The sequence below is a fragment of the Sceloporus undulatus genome, chromosome 1 (genome assembly GCF_019175285.1).
Source record: "Sceloporus undulatus isolate JIND9_A2432 ecotype Alabama chromosome 1, SceUnd_v1.1, whole genome shotgun sequence".
Classification (NCBI taxonomy): Eukaryota; Metazoa; Chordata; class Lepidosauria; order Squamata; family Phrynosomatidae; genus Sceloporus; species Sceloporus undulatus.
Window position 1 is genome coordinate 377368527 of NC_056522.1, and position 4501 is coordinate 377373027.

Consider the following 4501-nt stretch of genomic DNA (forward strand, 5'->3'; position numbering starts at 1 on the left):
GATGATGATGATGTGCCCCAAAATTCCCCCCAGAGGGTATGTGGGTCACTTTTGCCACTTTTTTTTACAGAACCGGGACCATTTTAAGCCCAAGAGAAGCCTTCTTTCCAAGAGAACTGACCTAGATGTTGACTCCTGTTGGCCCAGACAGGAGGGAAAGTGTGACAAAATTGTTTCTCTCACCTTGCTTGACATTTAAGGAGGTGAACTGTTTAAATTTTTCGCACGCGAGTGTGGCAGACAGCTGTAGTCCTCCAAGTTACCCTGGTAGATCTCATACAGCCCACAAACACCTGATGGTTGTAGAATGCACCTGAATGTGGCCACCTTAGGATCTGAAGTTGCTTTGAACACGCTATTTGTCTATCTAGGTACATACGATCTCCTACCCCAGCATCTTTCAGGAATGCTTTACCTGTGTGTCTTCCTGCATGACAAAGGATTAGATGACCCATAGGGTTCCTTTCAATTCTAAGATTCATTGACTGGCTGGGGCTTAAAAATCAAAAGAATTCAAATTCTGAACCCACAAGAGCAATTAAATGTTGATGACACTTGCAGCATTAATGATTATCAAACTGTCTGTGTGCCCAGGGTAACCAAATGTCCTCCTTTCCCAGGACATGTGTTACATTTCAATGTTCTGTCCCAGAGAAATTCCAAAATGTCCTCCATTTTGAGCATGACTAAGAAGCCCATTGAGCAACACCAGGACTGCTGTTCTCTTTCAAGAAATTTGTCTACTACATTTTGTCCTTGCTTCAAATAGGAAGGTAGCATGGATCCTTCTGAAGATCTTTTTTCCTAGGAAGAGCTGCAGAGTGACAAGACTCTCACCCAGAGCTCAGAGCACCTTTGTTTCTCCGAGGGGAAAAGAACAGCAACATGTTAGGCAATGGGCTGCTTGAGGACACAATGCAAATGTTGAAAGGGTTGTTTTTTCCCCTTAATTTCAGCACAATGGGCAAATGAAGATAATCATTTAAATGTAGATCAGTCCAGGGTTTGTTGCTAGTAAAGTAGGATTTTAAACATTAAACAAACATCAGAGTTCTGTAAGTATATTGCAAACCAGTTAGGCATTGTAACAAAGATAAGTGCATCAGAAAAATATGGTTGAGTACAAAAATCTACGAGGGCTAATGGAGCGCAACAGGGAATTTTAAAAAAATCAGCATGTGCTTTAAAGACTGCAGGCTTTCACAGCAGGAATCCATAGTTTTTTCGTGGGCTTTTCAGGCTATGTGGCCATGTTCTGGAAGAGTTTACTTCTGACATTTCACCAGCATCTATGGCTGGCATCTTCGTAGCCACAGAGCCCAAAAACCCCACAAAAAACGTTGACTGCATAGATCATGAAAGGCTATGGAATGCTTTTAAAGAGTGCCAATACATTTGAAAGTCCTGGTGAGAAATCTGTACTTAGGACAAGAGGTCACTGTCAGAACAGAATAAGGAGAAACCAAATGGTTCCCAATTGGCAAAGGGCCCAGGCAAGGCTGCATGCTTTCACTCTATCTGTTCACCTTGTATGCAGAAAATATTATACGAAGGGTAGGCTTGGACACAGAAGATGGCATGAAGATAAGAGGAAGGAATATCAACAATCTAATATAGACAGATGACACCATAATAGTAGAAGAAAACCTCCTAGGCTTGGAACAACTACTAAGGATGATCAAGGGGAAAAGTGCAAAGGCAGGACTACTGTTGAACATAAAGAAAAGAAAAATAATGATGATGGAGAATCTAGACAAATTCAACCTAGAGAATGAAGAAATAGAAGCAGTATCAGAGCTCTCATACTTGTGATTAAATATTGATAGAAATGGGGACTGCAGTAAGGAAATCAGAAGAAGATTAAGAATGGGGAGGGTGGCTATGAAAGACCTAGAAAAGATCATAAAATGCAAAGAATCATAAAAGCCATTGTTTTCCCTTTTACCATGTCTGGATGTGAGAGCTGGACAGTTAAGAAAGAAGATAGGAAGAAAATCAATTCACTGGAGATGTGGTGCTGGAGAAGAGTGCTGAGGATCCCATGGATGGCCAAGAAGACAAACAAATAGGTCTTAGAGCAGATCAAGCCAGAAAGCTCCCTGGAAACAGAAAGAGAGGAAAGCTGCATGCTAGATGGATGGACTCTATAAAAGAGATCATGAGTATGAATTTGCAGGAACTAAACATAATAGTGGGAGACAGGCGGTCTCGGAGATGGTCTCCTCCACAGGGTCGCCATGGGTCAAAATCGACTTGAGGGCAGGTAACAACAAACATAATAAAATATGGTATGTGTAATATAGGTGTAAATAAACCATATGAAATGAATTTATATTTCTATGAGTATTTTTAGCTTTTATTTAGTAAGATCCTACATTTTTTCTTGAGTGCCATACAATTTGCAGTGCCTTGTCTTCCTTTGTGGTTAGAGCATCTTGTCATCCTGGGCATGCTAATTATTCTGTCTAGTTTAAGCCACTTGGGAAGGAAGAAGAAACTACTCATAAGTATTGACCGCAGCTCAAATTGACTTCCACTCACTTTGTACTCTCAGTTCTGAGATTTAATCAATGACTTCACATTTCAAGGCCACATTTCCAAGTAGTAATTGTGTTTGTTCCTTGCTGCATGCACCTGATAAGGTGGGTTGCAGTCCACAAAACCCTTATCTCTTTGCATTCCTGTAAGGACTAGAAATTTACTGGATTATTTCTTTTTTAAAAGCTGAGAATTCTCAATCGAATTCTGCTGCCAATACAGAATCCTGTATCCACAGAGCACCATAACAGAATGATGTTCTGGCACTCTTCCGGACAAAATTCAAGCATTGGTTTTGACCTCTTGAGCTTTAAAGGAGTCTGAGAAAGCTTTGGCACATGAAAAAGAACATCTTGATCTTATCTTTGGTTGCCAGTTACGCAATATAGGTCAGAGGAGAGTACTTACTCTACAGGCTCAAGGCATATTATGGGTGTGCAACCTCCCCTCTTGCAATGAGGTAAATCAGAGCAATGGGGAAGGCAATGGCAAACCTCCTCTGAACAGGTCTGCCTAAGAAAATTTTGTGAGGGAGTGCTGTAAGTCAGAAATATCTTGAAGGCACCCAACAACAACAAAAACAAAATCAGAGTAATGCAACCAAAGGAAGAAGGCATTATTCCATACCATTTGAGCTGTCAATCTCATAACTGGAGTGTATGGTGGCAGCATTTATTAGCTCAGCATCCCACAAACAGAAATCATTACAGTCATCAGAAACAGTTCTGATTTTCAAGGTGTAGTTTACCACTGGTGGCTATCTTTAGTGCTTTCTTTTTCTGGTGAAAAGGCAGCATACACCTTTAATAAATAAATGGCTACAATCCTACACTGAGAAGCCAGAGCCTAATGTTGTGTGCAAAGTTATGCAGCAGTTGCACATCTCCTCATTAGTGATCTGTGGCATTGTGTAACCAAAGGTACAACCCAATGTAAATGTACATCTGCCTGTGCAGTACACAGTGTACATCCATAAGCAGCATGGATATGGCTCCATGTGGAATGGCACTGCATACACACCTCCACTTCCACAGCCTTGACCTCAATGAGGATGTTCTCCACTGGGTAAAGATGTCCAACTGCTTCCACAGAGGAATTCACTCAACAATAATAACAATGGAATTGGATGCCACAAAACATCTCCTTACCTGCTTGGAGGGTTCTGAGTTCCGAGTGACCTCCTCATAGGCCCCCACATTGTTCCAGGTAGCAATAAAGGCATGCTGTGGGGTGAAGTCGGTAGCACTAGGAAATCCAGCCTGAATCATCTGGGTAGCTTGATCCAGCACGTCCCTGGATTCGTCCAGGCGGTAATAGATTTTACCCTTCCCTCCGCTGGTATCAATGTCTGATAAGAAGGGAGCAATTGCGGGGAAATCTGTAGGAAGGTCATCGTCCACATACTGGGTCTCCCTGGGGAAGTCCTGGGTAGATATGATCCCGTTGGTCCCAACCTGTCAGGGAACCAGGTTAAAAAAGAAAAAGAGATCCATCAGGAAATACAATCACCTTGAATGTGAGACTATTGATCTGTCTGTTATCTAAACTGATAGCCAGCATGGTGTGGTTGTTTGTGCATTGGACTAAGACTCTGGAGAGCAGGGTTCGAATCCTGGCTCAGCCATGGAAACCCACTAGGTGTCCTTGGGCAAGTTACACTCTCTCAACCTCAGAGGATGGCAGTGGCAAACCCCCTCTGAAGACACTCGTCAAGAAAACCCTTTGGGTCTCTATAAATCAGAGTTGACTTGAAGGCATACAATAACATTGATCTGGTAAGTACTGCAGTTTGTTCTGTTCTCATCTACTTTTTGCCTTGGGTACCTTTTGGGGGGGGGGGGGGCATGTGTTAAATAAATAAAGACATGAGGTAGGGGTGGGTCATTTCTGCCCAGTGGGCCACTGAAATTCTCTATCTGGACTTCCAACACTCTTATCTCTGATCGCTCCAGAAATCACTATA

The 4501-nt window shown here is 42.3% G+C and overlaps 1 protein-coding gene across 1 annotated transcript in view; it reads right to left on the minus strand.

Moving 5' to 3' along the window:
- Window positions 1–2343: 2343 nt before the first annotated feature.
- LOC121920699 (nidogen-2-like) overlaps window positions 2344–4501 on the minus strand; it is a 10225-nt gene continuing 8067 nt past the window's right edge. The window contains exon 2 of the mRNA XM_042447850.1: window positions 2344–3992. Within this exon, the coding sequence (XP_042303784.1) occupies window positions 3636–3992 (357 nt within the window). The 3' untranslated portion in view covers window positions 2344–3635. The remainder of the gene's footprint in view (window positions 3993–4501) is intronic.